This window comes from Dipteris shenzhenensis, chromosome 7, assembly GCF_047967505.1.
Source record: "Dipteris shenzhenensis isolate YYH24624 ecotype China chromosome 7, Dip_SZ_1.0, whole genome shotgun sequence".
Taxonomy (NCBI): domain Eukaryota; kingdom Viridiplantae; phylum Streptophyta; class Polypodiopsida; order Gleicheniales; family Dipteridaceae; genus Dipteris; species Dipteris shenzhenensis.
In genome coordinates, this window is record NC_141602.1 from 30,630,276 (window position 1) to 30,649,399 (window position 19,124).

The 19,124-nt window shown below is 42.8% G+C and overlaps 1 protein-coding gene and 1 pseudogene across 1 annotated transcript; one reads left to right on the forward strand and one right to left on the reverse strand.

Moving 5' to 3' along the window:
* Positions 1 to 7,320: 7,320 nt before the first annotated feature.
* LOC147900211 (L-type lectin-domain containing receptor kinase VIII.1-like) lies at positions 7,321 to 10,860 on the reverse strand. The gene is made up of 2 exons (XM_087376890.1): positions 7,903 to 10,860; positions 7,321 to 7,450 (listed from the first exon to the last, which is right to left on the reverse strand). The coding sequence occupies exons 1-2, from the start codon at positions 9,984 to 9,986 to the stop codon at positions 7,447 to 7,449; spliced, it is 2,088 nt and encodes a 695-aa protein (XP_087233016.1). The 5' UTR covers positions 9,987 to 10,860; the 3' UTR covers positions 7,321 to 7,446.
* A 923-nt stretch (positions 10,861 to 11,783) lies between these two features.
* LOC147900212 (uncharacterized) lies at positions 11,784 to 18,256 on the forward strand (annotated as a pseudogene).
* The last annotated feature ends 868 nt before the right edge of the window (positions 18,257 to 19,124 follow it).

A 19,124-nucleotide genomic window follows, 5' to 3' on the forward strand; every position in this document is an offset into this window, starting at 1 on the left:
AGTTTTGGTGGGTGTAGAACACCCTAATCTTCTATGTCATCCATATATATATGTGTTTAACACTTATTTCATTAATTTTGAACTCATGTCTACTCTTGGACTAATCCCAAAAATCCTTCCCAAATGAAAAGTTTACTTTATGATTCAAGAATCAAAAGTTCACCTTTTGGCACTATCCTTTCCACACAATAAATTTCACAATCTCTCTATAATGGTGCACTATTAATGCAAAAACTTCGATTAAATCCTACTTTTGTACTTCTTTTTTTTAACAATCATATTCACGTTTTAAAAAAATCATGATCCATAAAGTATCACTTTCAAAATAAAGACTTATTAATAAAATTTAATAAAAAAGAATGCACTTAAAATTTGATGTAGAAAACTATAACACTCTTGAAGTCCCAAAAAATTTAAACGTTAAAATAGACAAGAGACATGGAAGACTCTTTAAATGTGCTCCAAAAATAGTAATAGCTATGCTTGCAATTTTACATTGTCATATGTTTACAAGAAATATTGCTCTTTATGAGTCTTTGTACAAAGGAGTCTGACACGCAGCCTTTTCAATAACTCAATTCTACATTGACAAATGTGTTAAGTACAAATGGGCAATCTTGACACTTGTTTGTTTGAATGTTTGATTCATCGTCACTTGTTGCTTGGATGCCATCCTCATTCAGTCTCATCTGAACACCGTCATCTGGAGTCTTTATTGATGTCTTTGGGTATGCACTTGTTGTATCCTAGAGAGCATGTTGAGATGGACCCAGTGACTGGCAGGCCCACTTCTCACACAATGCGGGAGGACATTGAGAGGATCGCACGAGAGGAGGGCTATTTTGACATTCCAGAGGGTGTTGAGGAGCCAACTCCTATTCTATGGATGCATCAAGACTTTGATGATAGTGAGTTGGCTCGTGTATTGAGAAAGAGCCATAAGGAGGTGATTTTGTAGGCAAGTGGTACAGAGGCACTAGAGCAGGAGCAGTGCATCTCGGATGCTGAGAGATCGACTCATTTAGAGTTCAAGACACAACTCAAAGCCAACTATCGTTTGTGGAGTATCATGCATCAGATGTTGCAAGAGGCACATAGGATGCAGATGCAAGATGTAGTATGCATGTTATGAGGTACAGAGCCCCCTTTCAATGCACGATGGATCTCATAGCATGGCACGATCGCAAATCGAGTGGCAGGTGGAGAGCGTCGAAGGGCAACCCAAAGACCCATCGAGGAGGATGATTTAGAGTAGCTCAACCCCAGAGTTGCTCGGTTAGCTCTATTATATGCATTTATTGTTGTGGACATCTTTTTTTGTATATGCTAAACCCATAGTAGTTGGGTTAGCATAGTTGTATAGCCTTCTATTTTATAGACATATATTGGGTTTCTTTTTTGCTAGTTTGTCACGGATGTACTTTTTTGTATATGTATCTTCCTGTCATTCATGCAGATCTTTAATGGATTATATTCATTGTGTACATTTGTATATCAATAGTTTTGTTAAGCTAATATGTTTTCATTGCAATGGTTGTAAAAAAGTGATTTGAATTGTTATATGGTCTCAATATGTGTTTCACTTGTTGTTTGTATATGGATTCAAATGTTGTGTTAAGGGGTCCTAGATTCAAATTTTCTTATTTACATATGGATTGAGATGTTTCTATGCCAAACATATGCAATGATTCATGTTTTTGCAAAATATGCAACATTTGGGGAAGGACATTGGCATGTCTAGGTGTAAAATTGGTGTAAGCCTTTGCACAATCTGCAAGATTGATTGTTTGCATGTTTGTGCAAATTTGGATGTCCATAGGACACCAAATGTGGGTCTGTAAAGGTCAAGTGCCCCAATTTGACATGTGCACCTCATTACATATGTGAAGGGGAAAAATACCTAACAGGGAAGGACATTGGTATGTCCAGGTGTCGAATTGGTGTGAAAATTTGCACGGGCCTTGGATACAATGGTTGTAATGTATGTGAAAATTTGGATGTCCATCGGACACCGAATGTGGGCCTGAAAAGGTCAAATGCCCCAATTCCACATGAGTATATCATATGTGTGTGAATCAGGAAAATACGCAATGGGGAAGGACATTGGCATGTCCAGGGGTTAGATTGGTAAGAAAACGAGGATAAGGCTTGATGGTTTCCATGTTTATGAAAAGTTAGATGTCCATTGGACACCGAATGTGGGCCCAGGAAGGTGAAATGCCCCAATTCCACATGAGTATCATGTACATGTATGTGAAGGGGGAAAATACACAATGGGGAAGGACATTGGTTTGTCCAGGTCTCGGATTGGTAAGAAACTTTGCAAGGGCCTTAGTATTGACAGATTCCATGTGCTTACAAATTTGGATGTCCATCAAACACCGAATGTGGGCTCGAGAAGGTCAAAAGCCCCAATTCCACATGAGTATATCTTATGTGTGTGAAGGGCCAAAATACCTAACGGGGAAGGACATTGGCATGTCCAGGTGTTGGATTGGCATGAAACTTTGCATGGGTCTTAGGCTTTATAGAATCCATGTGCTTGTGAAGTTGGATGTCCACAAGACACCGAATGTGGATGTGGGAAGCTCAAATGCCCCAATTCCATATGAGTATCATGTGTATGTGAAGGGGCAAAATACCTAACGGGGACAGACATTGGCATGTCTAGGTGTTAGATTTGCGTGAAAATTTGCACAGGCCTTAGGCTTGACATATTCCATGTGCTTGCAAAGTTGGATGTCCATTGGGCACCAAATCTGAGCCCGAGAAGGTCAAAAGCACCAATTCCACATGAGTATATCATATGTTTGTGAAGGGACAAAATACCTAATTGGGAAGGACATTGGCATGTCCAAGTGTCGAATTGGCGTGAAAATTTAGCCTTAGGCTTGACAAATTCCATGTGCTTGCAAAGTTGGATGTCCATTGGACACCAAATGTGGGCCCAAGAAGGTCAAAAGCCCCAATTTCACATGTGCACCTAGTTACATATACATGTGAAGGGGGGAAATGTGCAATGGTGAAGGACATCGGTAAATCCATGTGTTGGAATGGGGTGAAAGTTTGCACAGGCCTTAGACACGATGGTTTCCATGTCTGTGCAAAGTTGGATGTCCATCAGACACTAAATCTAGGCCCGGGAAGGTGAAATGCCCCAATTTCACATATGCACTTGGTTACATATGTGAAGGGGCAAAAATACACAATGGTGAAAAACACGCAATGGTGAAGATTACATTCAACTCAACGTGTAATGTTGAAATACATCTAAAAGTGAAATCATATCACTGATACAATGAACACTACTTGATAAACACATGAAATGGTAAAGCTTTGCAATGAAGAAAGACTCTATGATCCTATTGACATGACGGTGAATGGTTGTCATTGGTAAGACACATGCTCTCGATCCTTCACTAGTGTGAGGTGGGGGAAGGGGATCAGATGGCATGAGGGACAAGGAGGAGGAGAGGGGGGACGAGGGGGGTCAAGAGGAGGGGGGGACGAGGGGGGGTAAGAGGAGGGGGCCCTGGCTCATTGGCAGCATAGATTCTCTCTCTCAATGCTCTCTTTCGCTCACGAGCCTTCCTCTTTCGCTCTTCCTCCACAACATCAGCGGTGGCAAGGGGTGTCATTTTCCTATCGGCTCTATTAGCTCTACGGCTTTGAGAACCCATTCTCAATGAAGCTAGGAATCGTCGATAGGGGAAGGCAATAAGGGCAAGGCTTCAAAGTAGAAGGAGGTGTGAAGATTATGGAGAGAAAATAAGATCAAGGCTTCAAACTAAGAAGGTACAAGGAGGTGTCAAGCTTAGGCAATAAGGGCAAGGCTTCAAACTAAGAATGAATGAAATGAGCCTAAACAATGTGTCCTCTTATAGGAAAGTTAGACACCCCTACTTAGATTTGATTGGATTACATTTGATTTGATTTGATTAGGTCAGATTTGATTAGATTATATTTGATTTATTCTTGTAACATCAATGAAATAAGTGGTTGTCCTAATTTGACATAATCTAGTAATTTGAATGGATTGGGTGGTTCCCTTAATTTTTGATAATCTAGTAATTTGAATGGATTGGGTGGTTCCCTTAATTTTTAATGATTTGAATCAATTGAGTATATGATGGAAAAAATGCTAATTTGATTGCTTCTTACAATTTGGGATGATTTTAATCTATACATACAACTATACAATATATGATTAAATATAAGTTTAATTATTTGATCTTAATTTAATTAAATCGGCTTACTGCGGGAGAAGACGATCTGACTATATGACTATTCTAATGTAAATTAATTGGGCATAAGATTTTAATACGTGATAATATAATACATTATTTTTCATGTTGCAACATCATGCATGCATGCATGCCTCATGCATCCCACATGCATGCATATACACTACATCATGCATTAGACCATCCATGCCTTGCATGCATTAGACCTTCCATGCCTTGCATGCATGAGAGCACATGATGATGTCGCAAGACGTTTTGTACATGGATGGAGAGAGATGTTGATGTGGCAAATCGCAAATGATGTGGCATCATGCATGCTCGTGACGTGGAACCTACCAAGATGATGATGTGTGATTCTTGTATGAGGTGGCAAGTATGTACTATGAGGTGGTAGAATGAGGTGGAATATAAAGGCTGATGTGGCCTATGATGTGGCATGATGTGAGCCCCAAGTGGCACTAGGCAACCTACTGATGTGTCCTCAATGCCAGAGGTGGCAACGTGCAAGAAAAGTCAAAGGCTCATGTGGCATGTTGAGGTGGCAAGACCACTCTTGAGGATGATGATGTGCTAGCCTTCCACATGGACAAGATGCCCCACCAAAAATGTTGCCACTAGGCTTTATAAGTCCCCAAACTTACACTTCCACACCTAACACCAATCCTATCTAGCCTTGGTATTTGGCTAGTGTGACCCTTTTTACATACATGAAGGGGTTTTCACTTGGGGAAGGCAAAATTGACCCTTCCCTTATGCAAATTTCATGTTTTTTTTAAAATAGCTTCATCAAGTCAAAGCCTAATATACGTGTGATTTTGGGTGTATTACAAAACTTCTACAAGTTACTATATTTTTTTCCAATTTCCTTTACCAATCCTCTAACAAGTTGAAGTAAATTTCAAATGTAGATCCCATAAAATCTAACCGTTGGATTTTAGATTTAACGCTTGCTCCACATACCCTTATGTGTCCATTAAAACCAATCAAATCAAATTTTAAAAATAATTCAAACTTGGCCAAAAAGCTATGGTGCACCAAAAAATACATATTTCCCTTAATTATTATTAAATATAAAAAATATTTTAATTAGATAAAGCTTTCAAAAAAATCTCAAAAAATCAAGTTAATATCTACAATATGTGATGTGTCTTCCTATCAATTTGTAGCACCATTTCATGTAGAATGAGTAAGTTATTAATGGTTTAATGTCACACTGTGTATTTGTGGATTTATGTATCTCTGATTTTTAATTGGACCATGTCATTGTGTGCACAAACACGTGTGATGTTGTGTTAGAAGACTTGAAAGAGTGAATCCTTAGGGAACTAGGTGAGATTACCCCATTTACTATGCAAAATGGCCTGTTTTTCACCCCTAAAAGTTTCGGGGCCAAAAGGTGGACACCCTTAGCTTGCAACCACCCATTACCTTATAGAGGAGATATGGAGGAGAAGAGCAAACTTTACCTCACTCAAGAAAACATAAATGACCAATGATATATACTTTGGAAGTTTCTTTGAAGCATCCATTGAATGGAATCCCTCCATATAGTACTCAATTCAATGATTGTCAATGGGAATAATTAATTTTTAAGGAAGGTGGCTTCTAAAGCTTTATGTACAATAGGGGACCCACTTCCCCTCCCTAACTAACGGGTCCCTCCCCCCGTCCCATTAATTCCCTCTCCTCCACCTCTCTACTATCAAATTTTTATTAAGTTTGGGCTGGGGCTAATTCTGGGCACTATTTTTTGAAGGTCTAGATTTTGAGATTTTGGGAGCACTATTTTTTTGTCGGTATAGCTCTTCAGATTTTTTTGTCCTTCAAAGCTTTAACTAGCCTTACCTAAATGTATCACATTGGATAGCTCTAGGCTACCCTCCCCCTCCCTAAGTAATGACCCATATTTATTGCCCCCCCTCACCGTCTACCCTTCTCTTGTGTACCCCTCTCCTTCTCTCCTCCCACTTTCACCTATCCTCTTCACCTTTCACTAATGAAACTTTTGTCTTAACTACTTTACTATGCCGTAAAGAGGAATATAGTGGCCTTGCCGCTTGATTTTTAAAAGTGAAGTGTTATTTATCAATCAAACTAGTACATAAAACCTAATTAATCCATTGACTGCTCATGTTAAAAAGCATGTGCTTCTTTTAAGACTCATATCCAATGAGTGCCTAATTGCTAAACCTTTACTAGTGCCCATTGAATAGTTGGATTGTACCCTAAGGAAATAAAATTTGTCCTCTTTCTTTTAATAAGTTTATACCTAATGATGTCTCTATGTCCTTTTAATAGTCATTTGGGTGCTTCAAGGAGATGCTTTCTCAAAAAAAAAAGGAATACAATGGGAAAACATATTTTCTTCCATGTCTTTTTTATTTATCCGAAAGAAGTTTGCATCAATATAAATATAATAATAGACTCTTTGTTCATTTTGGATGGTTTGCAAGGGATCATCTCTAGTTTGCATAAGCATGCTTTTGGGTGTAATTTATTATCATGGGTGTGTAAAATGCTCGGTAGACTTTATATAAGTAAGCATGGATATTCAAATGATTATATGAGAAAATACTACTTCGGCTCTTCAAAAGCATGAAAGGGAAGGCCTTATTGTATTGAACGGAACCAAAGTAAAACAAAAGCCCCCATCAAAGTTATGCAAGACGTATCAAAATGCAGCAAATTAGCATCTTATGAAAATCATTTTGAGTGAAATGTCTAAAGGAGTCTCCAAGCTTGCTTTTGTTGTTTTGAGATTCACCATAGAAGACATAAAGCTTGTTTAATCTAATTATATAGAAGGTAGTTATGAATACAAATAATCGACTGGTATATGCCATACCGAAGTCTGTATTGTTAATTGCGTTTCATCTATGCAGCACTTAGTTATGAATACAAATAATCAATTGAAATCGCTGCTGTATACATTGTTCATCACATTCCAATGGTAGGAGCTGTGTGTCCACTGACTTCGAGTCATGAGTTGACTTCGAGTCATGAGTTGATTCATGAAATTCTCAGTTCGTGTAGCCGAGATCAAGGTTGATATCTTCACAGCAACCATAGCCCGAAATTGCTTCCATATAAAGATAGCAGCCATAGGCCTCAATTCCTTCAATATAATGTTAGCAGCCATACGTAGCCCAATAACTTGCTTACTGGAGCTGCGTTTTACAACGGAAAATTTGAAGCGCCCGTCCTACCTACTTCAGAGCAAACAAAGACAATCAGTTCGGACTCATCCGCGCAAATTACGTACAAACAGGTTTATTTGTTGAGTAATAAATCCATGTGAGTCTTGGGATGGTTGAGGAGATTCTCTGGCGAATGCCATACATCTAACTCATGGAATGCTAAGAAAGCCAAAAACAAAGCTCAGCCATCTCAGAGATGATCGCTTCTCTATGCATCGTTCATTCATTACGTGCAGACCTAGCAGCGGTGAGCACAATCGAAAGAATAAAACGCTCTTGAAAAGATCTCACACCAGCAACAAATCCAGATAATTATGGAAATCGGACCGTATCATCTGAAATTCAACCCCACTTCAAAGACTATCGAAGTCGAAGTTTGAAAGTCTGAAAGTAGCTCTGTAGCATGGTAGCACCAAAATTAAAGGTCAAAGGAATTGGAAGGGCTGGGCAGGACCGGTCACCTGGGGCTGTGGCAGCTCTCAGAGATGATGTCCTGCAAGCTGACGGGCAAGCTGAGCAGGGCGAAGGAGGGAGTGGGCTTAAAGCGAGGAACAGGGGGAAGAGGTGCCTCGCCGGTCAAGATTTGCAGCACCTGACGCATGCTTGGGCGAGCAAGAGGATCAGGATGCGAGCACAGAAGCCCAACCTGCAACAATCTCTTCATTTCCTCTTCGTCAAAATCTCCTCCCAGCTTCCGATCTGCTGCCTCCAACAATTTCCCAAACCTGTGCAACCCCCACACCCAATCCACCAGCACATTCTCTTTCGACGGTAGATCCTTCTCCAAGGGCCTCCTCCCGCAGGCTACCTCCAACACCACCGCCCCGAAGCTGAACACATCCGTTTTCTCTGTGGCTTTCCCTGTGTGGATGTATTCCGGTGCCAAATACCCCATCGTCCCTGCTGTTAGCGTTGCATCTGGGCTCTTGTTGTGATCCGTCAAACGAGCTAGCCCGAAATCCCCTAGCCTCGCATTGAAGCTCGAATCCAGCATTATGTTGCTGGCCTTCACATCCCTGTGCACCACTTGTTGCTCGCACTCGTCGTGCAAGTAGGCCAGAGCCGCAGCTATGCCTGTTACTATCTTGTAGCGATGCATCCAAGGCAGCACCGGCGCACTCCTGTTGAATAAAACTTTGTCCAGGCTCCCGTGCGCCATGTAATCGTATACCAGCAGGATCTCGTCTTTCTCGTAGCACCACCCAAGCAACTGCACCAAATTGCGATGTCGGAGACATCCGATGATCGAGAGTTCCGCTAGAAATTCGCTCTTGCCTTCATTATTTCCAACAGACCGTTTCACGGCCACCGCACTTCCTGTGTCAGCCAAAACACCTTTGTAGACCGTTCCAAATGCCCCATGCCCGACTACTTTACTGGAGCTAAAACCCTTTGTCGCAAGACAGAGCTCTTTGTATGTGAATTTGCGGGGGCCGGTGATAAGATTGTCGGAGTAAGACGAGCGTGAGCGTTTGAGCGTCTTGCAATTTCTGTATGCACACCAGAAAACGCCCAGAATGACGAAAGCCAGAAAGAAAGCTGATCCGACGGAGAGGCCTAAGAATGCACCGAAACTGAGACACAAAGGACTTCTGCACCGGGTTACAGGATTTGGAGGCACTGAAGAAGAAAACATGGGGGGTGAAGCAGCTGGAAAATTCGATGCTGAGGTCCAGATTGTGGCGGGGGAAGGGGAAGGACTGGCAGGCTCGGGGGCAAGAGGAAAGGGCGGAAGCTCTATGCTAAGCCCGCTGGTAGAGAAGCTCCACGTGTAGAGGGTATGAAGCTCCTGCGATCCCTCTGTAGAGGCAGAAAAACCAACAAACATGAATTCGTTGACGAAGTTGGATAAAGAGAGATTCGCAACGAGAAGAGGGTGTTGTGGTCGTTGCCCGGAGTAGCTCATTCGGGCCTCCAACACTTGTGCGGAGCTATTGTAATCGATCCATGCACTTATCACGTCTCCGCTCTTGAGGTCCATCTGCACAGAGCCAACGTCTGCAGCTACAACGGAGACGAGGGTGCCGATGTCCAGCCCAACATGGTTGTCGTTGATGTCGAAGAAACCAACGTCGAGATAAGTGTCAAATTCTACGGCGACGAAGGGGGGGTGTTGGTTCTCAGCACTAGAAATATTGGAGTTCAGTAAGCCCAGCCATTTGCCCGAGCTGCCGAGAGTGGTATTATCAGGCACGATGATGAAGGCCAGCCCATCTCCAGCACGCACAGAGTTGTTGTTAGTCACAGAAAACGCAAACGAAGTCTGGAACGATGCAGACGACTTGGTTAGGGTGTCGAAGAAGCGGACAGGCTCACTGTAGAGTGCTCTTCCTGCACTAGAAGCTGGGACTGATGTATCTCTGGTGAGGCCGAGGTTAGTGTCTTGGACGAAGCTATCTCCCAACAGTGTGAGGTTGCGAGTGGAGAAGCTGTCGAAGCTGAAGGATGTAGACTGGCCATCAATCCGGTGGACGAACAAAGCTGTGATGAAAGTGAAGGGTAGCAGGAGCTGGCAAGACTGGAGCAGGAGACCGCAGGAAACCATGATCAAAGTAGAAAATGCAAGAGAGTTGATCTACACCAACATTGCAGCAGGAAACCAAGTCATAGAAGCTGGCTGCTGGAACTTAACAGCGGCGCAACCGCTCACTTATTTCTGAGCGGTCGATTGCGTTCAGATAGATACTGAGCAGCCACCCTCTCGAAACTGATGCAACTCTGGGACTCGTGATGAGAAGAAGCCAGCGAACGTTCGAGCAAAGGAGGCACTCGATTTTGCCGTTGATATTTTATGTCATGGCGGCCATTAACGACAAGAATTGTGTGTGAGAGAGAGAGGTTGCAACAGTAGCAGGTTGAATTGGGAGATGAACTGGTTGGAAGATGATGCTATGGAACGATGGAAGAAGGTGTTATCCTTTCCTATGTGCATAGACAAGCTGCCGGAACTGATTTGCACTCTTGATCTGAGAAGGCAAACGCAGCGAAGGAGCTCAATTTCTTCTTCTCTCTTGAGTCGTTTGTGCAACGCGAAATGCAGCGAAACTGATATCCCACACTCACTAATGCAGTGAAGGAGCTTGTTTCTTCTTCTTCTTCTTCTTCTACTCCTTTCAATGCATCAATTTTTATCTTCCAGTGCAGGCACAGAAAGCTAAAGTCCTGTGTAATTTAGCAAGGTGCTGCTCTTCTGACGTTCCTCCTTCTTCACTCTCCGGTGCACCGCAACGTACTTGAATTCAAGCAAGAACCAGATTCCAAGCTCCTCTCCGCTCCACACTGCAGCCCAGCAAACAGCTGCACGCCACTCCTCCCGTCGACTCTTTTCCGGTCCAGCAAAGGATGTCGTCTTCTTCGACTTCTGCTGGAAGCTGCTGCAGTGCTGCTGCTGCACGGCAAAGCTGAGCCAATGGGCAGACTTCTCTAATTAGTGCGTTCTTTCTACACGGACACAGAAGAAGAAGCAATTCATGCACCCCTACCTAGGCGCTGTCGACTAGTGTTGTTGCTTCTTCAATGCCTAGCTGTGATATAATCTTTTGAGTGCGACTCTTGTCGATGATGGGTGATGGATTGAGACTGATGATGAGTCGAGCGCCCAAAACTCTTGGCAGAATCCAAGAGGACCCCTTAGCCTTGTTCCGCTTTCCGACGGTTAGGACATCCCAACTGCCAAGTTTAGCGGCGCCCCCCCTAAACTTGGCACGGCCCCCAAACGGTCACTTTTATCCGCTCCCCGAGGCCTGCCATCGTGGCGCTGCCTACTCGCCCGCCACGTCAGCGCCCGGATGTGGCCCTCCAGCTCAACGGCCTCTATTGACTCGGCCACCCGCACCCACGTGACGCCACTTGGCGAAATTGCCGACCGCCTGTTGCCTGCCACGTCAGCGCTACCGATGGCCATCAACGGCATCCATTGACCCTCCCTCCCACGCTACCCGCTCGCACCCACGTGACGCCACTTGGCCAAAATGCCCAGCGCATATTGTGCCTGGTCCCCACCCTCTATATGCTATAGCCGTTGGCTTGACATTATTTATTATTTCTAATCTATACATTTGGATAAGGGTCTTGTCCTGCTCCTAAAATAAGGCCCAATGATTCGTGGCATCATCTTCCTTCGTGTTTTCTACCCAGAAAAAAAAGACACCTTGGATCCCGCGTCCCCTTTTCTTCCCCTTTCATGCCACGTTGAACGCTTCCATATCTAAATCTTTGTGAACACGGTGAAAATATGTTACACTAGGAAATAGGTACCTACGATGTTCAAAATTTGGTAAGAAAACCAAGGATTTAAAAAGTACGTTCTTTTAAAATAATATTCATACTTTTTTATTTAAAAATGCGTGCTAACGCCCTATCGCAAAAGAACGTGTTTTTCCCACCGGTTGTCGCTCAGGAACATACTGTGTGGTTTGATAGGATACCGTGCAGTATGTCCCTTCACACACCTCGCGGTGTAATATCACACCGTGCGGTATGAAGGACCCCGCATGGTGCCTTACCCATACTGCTCGATTTTTTAAAGGGCACCATGAGACACCACAGGGTGATGTATCAATACCACGCGATGATGTTTAGGATGCCACACGTGGCATCAAGGACCTTCCGATTTGCAACTGTTTCCATTGAGACATTGCGCGCTTTGACGAGGTATCGCGTGCTGTCTCTGCAATATGTTATAAAAAGGACCCGCCCACGCCTCCACCACGCCCACGGCTATCGCTTTTGTCTGCTTGTGTCAATTAGTTTCTTTGCTTTAGACTTTCGTGTCAATCAGTCAAGCTAGGTGATGGCCAGCCTCGGTCGGTCGAAATCACCTTGCCTTGGCTGACTGTAGGATGTTAGAGAGGGAAAGAGAGAAAGAGAGAGGAGAGAGAGAGAGAGAGAGAGAGAGACAGAGGAAGAGAGAGAGAGAGAGGGAAACAGAGAGACAGAGGGGGGGGCGAGGGAGAGAAAGAGGGAAAGAGAGAGATGGAGAGGGAAAGAGAGAGAGAGAGAGAGAGAGAGAGAGAGATGCATGTTTGTGTATACGTTAGGCCAGGAGATGACTCGCTTTGGCCAGTCGGAGTCGTCGTGCCTCAATTGACATTTGTAATAGTATAATAAAGATCAAAGCCGGATGATGGCTCACATCTGCCAGTCGGTTGGACCCCCGCTTCTACCTTCTTATACTATCTATGTATTATTGATATATGTATAGGTATTACTAGAGCCGAGTTTATTCGGACGATCGCCCACTTTTGCTGGTCAGTTCATCTCGATAACAACCCTTCCCAACCAGATGTGTGATTGGCAACAAATGCTAACCCAAGTACTTGACCTTCTGTACATGAGTTGGCAAGGACGTGGCCAAATGTCACGGTCGGATATTAAATTGATAGTTCATCAATATTTCCCTCAAGTATTGGGAGATCCTATAGGAGTGATGTCCGGGACACTAATCATGCACACACCAAGACCATCCAGTTCAGGTTGATCCAAATGGCATAGCAGACCGTCCCTCTCACTGGTAGCCACCGTGTTGCTACTTGGTACAGGGAAAGCCATGCAATTGGAAAAGGGAATCTACTATGCATAGCAATGACCACATGGAAAGCTGCCAGCAGGTCTGAATTCTCCCTCCCCATGGTTTGAATTTCACTCAGTTTACAGCTCAAATCTCTATTTCTCACACACGAGCTTTCTCTTAGACTTTATTTGTCTCTCAGATCTATTTGTTCTCTCTCCACATCCACGTCACACTGTTCCCCCTCCACACACTGTTCCATCTCCAAGACCTCTCAACTGTGAATCAGTGTGCACGGCAGCATCATTACTAGCATTCTCTCGGGACATCATCAAAATGAGAGGTTTGCACCTTTCTAATCAGCTTACCATTATTTCCTTGTCTGGTGGAACTCCACGCCAGAGACCTCTCAAATTTTATATGTTTTCACACCTCTCGCTTTCTATTCAGCTTACCGCTATTTCCTTGTGTAGTGAAACTCCACACCAGAGACCTGAGCTTTGAAGGCATTTTGGCAGAAAACGTTGAAAATGCAAGCATGCAAAAAATGTGGTAAGAGAGTGTTCAACGCATCGACAAGTGATTATATTTTCTTGGAATCATTGTTTGTATTTGGCTCTTTCTAACATAGCAGTGCGCTTGTGACGCCGGACGAATTTACATGCAACTAAAAGCACCTAAAAGCTTATGGTTGAAGGCACAAACATTGTGAAAATTAAGAGAATGGTGGCTCAGTAAACTGCAAAAATTATGAGAGTGTGATGAGTCCATCAACAAGATTAATGAGAACCTCGAGTTGGATGTGGCTTGGCTTGTGCTCATCTGAAGATATTAGACCATGTGACTCAAAATTGCTACACTTCAGGCTACTTCTACTGTTTTGATTTTCTTGTTCTCTTGGAAGACTACCATGTATGCCCTGTGTACTGAATGTTATGACCATTTAGGAATTATAAATACATATACCATAATTTCTTGGCAAAAGAAAAAAGGACTGCTCAGAAACTATTGCAACTATACAATCATGGGGAGCTTGTTTCCGCTTTTGCTATTTTCGTTGCAAAAATGCATACCGAGATGAACCTATGCACTGTGTGTCATTCTAGTGGCTCACTAGAATCTGGGACATGCAAACAGGCTCTTATCAAGGAATATGAGGCAAAGAGAAAGCGCGAATACCGACTTAAGGTGAAGCTGCAAGCAAACTCTATGGACTTGAATGTTGCAAAGCGCTAGAAGATTTCTCTTGATGTTGCGAGGTACTTCAAGCGACGTACACAAGGTCTACATGAGGAGGCAAAGGTTGCAATTACCAAGAGTGTTATTGAGCACCTAGTATTTCGAGAGCTGCAGGGTTCATGTTCACAGGCGGTTGCGGATCATGAAAAAGGTTTATTGATAAGCGGCCTTCTGAACACCCTCAAGTACATGAAAAATACCAAAAGCTCTAAAGAGTTGTTTCTAAAGAGGGCGAGCATGATGATGGTCATGAATACCAAAGCCCAAGCCAAGAAACCAAATATTGCGGTTGCGTCAAGACTTCTAGGTGTGCATCGTAGGAACTTCTATGCTGCGAATGTGTCAAGAGATGATACCACTGCATTTGTGTGAATGACAACCACGCATAAAGGGTGCAATTACAAAAGAGGTGAAGGAGTTAGTGCTATCATTCTAGACCAATAAAACACGCATCTCGCCCAATAGGAAGGATGTCTATCAAAAGCGTACAGGGAGAAAGACTTGCAAGAAACACCCATGGTATGTTGTTAACAAGTTGATGGTGGCTTTTAGGTTATGTTTTCGTTAGCTACATGTTAGCTACCATTGGCTACATGGTAGCTACCATTATGACTTGCTGCGAATAAGTTCATGTTCATTACTATTGTGTTGTTAGATGATCACGGCTCTGCCTTTCAGTAGCTGCATGGTGGCTACCATGGCCTGAATTGCTATGCCTTGCTATGACTACTTACCAAATGATGCGATTAGCTACCAAGTGCTGCTAGTAGCACTCAAGTTGGAGTGAGCAGAGTGGTGGTTACGTAATAACTCAGTACTAGCTACCACATCTATTAACTATGAGTGCTGTGATTGTTGTACCAAATCATAGCCACCACTAAACGAATTGGTATCTATCATTAGGCATCCATTGCTGGCACTTAGCTACCGAGTGCTACCGGCAGTACTGAAGTAGGAGCTCTGTAAGTGGTTAAGAAATAATTTAGTAGTAGCTACCACGTCTGTTAAGTATGAGTGCTCTTGTTCTTATAGCAAGTGGTTGCCACCACCAATTGGCATGATAGCTGTCATTAGACGCCCATTGCTGCCAGTACCACAGGTGGTGGCCAATTTCTTGACTGGAAGATACTAAAGTAGGAGCTCTATAAGTGGTTAAGAAATAATTTAGTAGTAGCTACCATGTCTGTTAAGTATGAGTGCTCTTGTTCTTGTAGCAAGTGGTAGCCACCACCACCAATTGGCATGATAGCTGTCATTAGGCGCCCATTGCTGCCATTACCATGGGTGGTGGCCAATTGCTTAATTGGAAGATACCATTTGCTACCATAAACAAAGAGCAGGCAATTATTTGAGTGCAAGCTACCACTTGCTGCCACTAAGCGGGAGCAACAGAAATGCAGCACTTGCTACCACTTGTTGCCACTAAGCTAGAGCAACAGAAATGCAGCCCTTGGTAGCACTTGCTACCAATTGCCACCAGTAGCTATCAGTTGCTACCACTAGCAAGACAATGCCAAGAGAGCTACCAGTCCATTGAATCCATATGTGGTAGCTACCCCGTGATTGTGCGGTAGCTACCATGTAGTAGGCAATTCTTTCAGTGGAAGCTACCACTTGCTGCCCACTAAGCGAGGCAATTTTTTCAGTGGAAGCCACCACTTGTTGGAGGAACTAGCATAGTGGTACTTCCCAACTACAACTGCTTGCCACTAAAGGGTTATCTATACATCTCCAAAGGTGACCAGATTAAACATCATTGGATGGTGGACCACGGTGCACTCAAGATTCAACGCTTATTTTTTAAAAAAACTTACGAGATGCTTTCATCAGCTACATTGATTGAGTACGTGTTTTCACTCAGTACGTGGCACTTAATTCAGGTTACAGATATTCAATTTGCATGATGGAACAGTAGCCACTCACATGCTTGTTGAAGGCACTAGCATAGTGGTACTTCCCAACTGCAATTGCTTGCCACTAAAGGGTTTATCTATACATCTCCAAAGGTGACCAGATTAAACATCATTGGATGGAACATGGTGCACTCAAGATTCAACGCTTATTTTAAAAAATAACTTACGAGATGCTTTCATCAGCTACATTGATTGAGTACGTGTTTTCACTCAGTATGTGGCACTTAATTCAGGTTACAGATATCCAATTTGCATGATAGAATAATCGCTACTCGTGTGCTTGTTGGAGGCACTAGCATAGTGGTACTTCCCAACTGCAACTGCTAGCCACTAAAGGGTTTATCTATACATCTCCAAAGGTGACCATATTAAACATCATTGGATGGAACACGGTGCACTCAAGATTCAACACTTATTTTAAAAAATAACTTACGAGATGCTTTCATCAGCTACATTGATTGAGTATATGTTTTCACTTAGCACGTGGCACTTAATTCAAGTTACAGATATTCAATTTGCATAATAGAACATTAGCTACTCATGTGCTTGTTGGAGGCACTAGCATAGTTGTACTTCCCAACTAACTGCTTGCCACTAAAGGGTTTATCTGTACATCCCCAAAGGTGACCAGATTAAACATCATTGGATGCAACATGGTGCACTCAAGATTCAACGCTTATTTTAAAAAATAACTTACGAGATGCTTTCATCAGCTACATTGATTGAGTGCGTATTTTCACTCAGTTTGTGGCACTTAATTCAGGTTACAGATATTCAATTTGCATGAAAGAACAGTAGCTACTCGTGTGCTTGTTGGAAGCACTAGCATAGTGGTACTTCCCAACTGCAACTGCTTGCCACTAATAAAACAATGGTAGGTATTCTTTTGCCGTTACATACAACAACAAGACAAGTATCCCTTTCATCCTTTTGCTTGTCATAGGCAAACTTGAAACTCCCTATCTATTAACGTTTTCCAATAACTTTAACAAGTACTAGCAAACTAATATGTTTAACCAGTACTAAGAAACTAATATGTTTAATGTAGGTGGAGTTCTTTCTTGCTTTCAAGCAAAGCCACCCAGAGGTACAAATTCACTAAAGGGCCTTTGAGAAGTTGAAGCCTTACTTTGTGCACAAGCTTAAGGATCGGTACACTTGTTGCTACATCACACATGTGCAGATGTCTTTTTTGAAGGATGTTGTAAACCACTTACAACAAGTCTCTTTTGGTGTGCATGGAGCAGAGTGCAATTGCAGATGTGAAATTTGTGGTTTAGGTGACAGTTGCAACGCACATGTGAAAACTTTCGCAGGCATAACTGTGCTTTGGGAATCTGTCCTTTGCCTGAAAGCAATCTGTGCCAGCTACCATGCCCTTAAGTGCTTGATGGGACAATGCTCTTCATGTGGAGTAGGAAAAATGGCATGTTGCCCAAGGGAGGAATCATTTACTGCATGTACAGTGTCCGTAAAGATATGTGAGGATGTCCAAGTTGGAACCACACTTGATGGAAAAAAGAAAAAAAAGAAAGTTCTTTCATTCAAAGAGATGCAATGCAGGGAGCTTTTGGTAATGTTTAAGGACCACTTGAACAAGTTTATAAAGCATAACTTTGTCTACAGATGGCAAGCAGAGCAATTCAAGGAGTGTCTTGTTCACTTCCCTGAAGAAGTGGTGGTATCTGTCGTGGATTTTGCAGAAATCTACACTTTCAAAGAACAAAATGAGATCCAATCCATGCATTGGCACTCCAACCAAGTTACAATCTTTGTCCAAACCATATGTGCGTATTGTGGGTATGTGCGTATGTCCAAACCGTATGTGTATATGTGCATATTGTGGGCATCGTCCACAAATACTATCACTTTTATATATCCGATGATAGGATGCATGACACTCTTTTTGTTCAGCATTGCTTTATGCTCCATTATAAATGGCTGAAAGTTCAAGGCATTCAGGTCAATGAACATTGGGTGTGGTCAGATGGAGCAGCCTCACAGTTCAAAGCAAAGAGGCCTTTTTACTTTGTTGCTCAATATGGCACAATGACAGGAATGAAAATGACACATAATTTTTTTACTTCAGGACATGGAAAGGGTGAACACGATGGTGCAGGGACTGTTCTTAAAAGGCGTCTCACTCATGAGTAGCTAAAGCCAAATGGTGCAAAGCTCCAATGTGCAAAGGAAGTGGTGTTATTTCTAAGAGATACATTGTCTGAAGAGGCTGATGCCACATACCCCTCAAAAGCTCGACCCGCTACCCGAGTGTTTTGGGAAATCAAGGAAGGTGATGTGGACAGAAGCAGGAATTGGGATTGTAAAGCTGTGCCTAATTCATGTGAGTTGCATTGTGTGTCAAGCTATTCTTTAACAAATGGAATAGCTTTAAGGTGCAGGCAATTTTCGTGTTTTTGTAGTGCCTGCATGTAGGGCAAATGGAGGAGGTGTTCCAATACATCACACGTGCCCTTTTGGGAGTATGTTACCCTACAACCCTCAGAGAATATCATTGAAGATGAGGACGAAACTGATGATCTATCATTTCACGAACATCATGATGCCTTGAGTGATGCACTTTGTGTTGGTGATAATTTTGTTGTTATAGCTCCTCCTGAGATAATGATGAGCTTATGGATTTCTATATTCTGAAATGCACACAGGGGAAGGAAAAGATAGACGTTCCACTTAAAGATGCATGGGGGAATGTTTGTGGTCGAGGCTCATTTGTGGTCAGGGGATTTTGGTACAAGCAAACTCAAGGAAATCCATATGAGTACATGCTTTTAAGGTTGGGGAGCCTGAAGTCTTCATCAGTCCCACCTTGTCAGAGCTATCAAGTTTCCAATGGAACGGGAAGGACGTGTGAGAACATATGTATTGTCCTTTGAAGTGTATGAAGATGTTTATAATAGCATTCCACTTGATATGTAGAACAAGCATCATGTAATACAATGCTATCACATGATCCGAGAAGTTAGCAGAGATAAAAAATAGGAACAAGTGTAGGTTACCGCTT

What these genes read in the sequence shown, in the direction of transcription:
- LOC147900211 (XM_087376890.1), bottom strand. Translation starts at nt 9,986, where the DNA reads ATGGTTTCCTGCGGTCTCCTGCTCCAGTCTTGCCAGCTCCTGCTACCC.